Below are 1,137 nucleotides of genomic sequence, written 5' to 3'. Positions count from 1 at the left end.
CCTCCTCAGCGAGGCCCCAGTCCAGCATGCCTACCACCACCTCTGGACTGGAATCCAGCCACACTGCGTCAGGCCAATCCACCACTAATCTTGTGCACCCTTCAACCACAGAGGACTATGCAGTGTCCAAATCCAGCCTATCTGAGACAGACATCGCGACTCATTCCCCGGGGATTTTTGCATCTTCCCAGACCATGCTAGAAGTCAAGACCAGCTCTGCTGGGCACACTGCCATTTACACACCTGCCACACACTCAGGTTTGGCCCAGGTTGGCCCAAGAATCTATGTTACAGCAGGCCCCCCCTCAGGCCCAACATCCCATGCAGGGCCCACCCAAGCCACCACCTCAGAGCCCACTCACACCAGAGCCACCAGCGGAAGGACAGCTTCCTACCCATCCTGGACAGAATCTCCAGGATTGACCAGCGTTCCCCAAATGACCCAGACTCGGGGCTCCCCAAGTACCATTCACACCCCAGGTCTCTCCATAACCAGAGCCTTGGGGGCCACCACTTCCCCTGTCAACCCTGCTGTTCCCAGCTCTTCACCCTCAGATACCAGCCCTGTGGCCAGCACAGCCTCTGAGGAGTCCTCTGCACTCAGCACTGAGCCTGTGCAGGAAAGCAGCTCTGAAAGCTCCCCAGGAACTAGCGGTGCCACCAGCTCCTCCTACACCGAGCTTCCCACCACGTGGACACACAGCCTCTCCACGCCTGTATCCACGAGGGAGAGTCTCCAGTCCACCAGCGAGGCTGCCACTACACAGGTGTCAGTGCCACAGACTGTGACCACCTCAACAGACAGCCTGGGGGCCAGCACACCTTCCTATGAGGCCAGTGCTTGGGGGCCCACAGCCTGGCAGACAAATCCTGCCTCTTCCTCCTCCAACTCAACAGTCCCACCATCCAGCACGCAGAACACCACCTCTGGGCTGGAATCCCACTCCTCTCCCTCAGGCCAGTCCACCACTGCTCTGGCGCACACCTCAAATACAGGGGACTCCAGGATGTTCAAATCCACACCCACATTCACGGGGGTCTCTGAGTCAGACATGGAGACCCATTCCCTGGGGACCTCGGCATCTGCCCAGACCACACAAGCAGGGGAGACCAGCTCGACTGCACACACAGCCATCC

At 59.3% G+C, this 1,137-nt stretch overlaps 1 protein-coding gene across 1 annotated transcript; it reads left to right on the top strand.

Annotated features, from left to right (window-relative positions):
* Positions 1-25: 25 nt before the first annotated feature.
* Positions 26-1,130, top strand: LOC117284962 (mucin-13-like; the record flags this gene model as incomplete). The annotated part of the gene is made up of 1 exon (XM_033760656.1): positions 26-1,130. A coding segment is annotated over exon 1 (1,104 nt), but the record flags the coding sequence as incomplete, so codon positions are not given.
* Positions 1,131-1,137: the final 7 nt, after the last annotated feature.

This window comes from Fukomys damarensis, unplaced genomic scaffold (assembly GCF_012274545.1).
Source record: "Fukomys damarensis isolate Sample0158 unplaced genomic scaffold, DMR_v1.0_HiC HiC_scaffold_46060, whole genome shotgun sequence".
NCBI classification, from domain to species: Eukaryota; Metazoa; Chordata; class Mammalia; order Rodentia; family Bathyergidae; genus Fukomys; species Fukomys damarensis.
The sequence above is the reverse complement of the archived record's forward strand: the minus strand, read 5'-3'. Positions and strand labels throughout refer to the sequence as shown.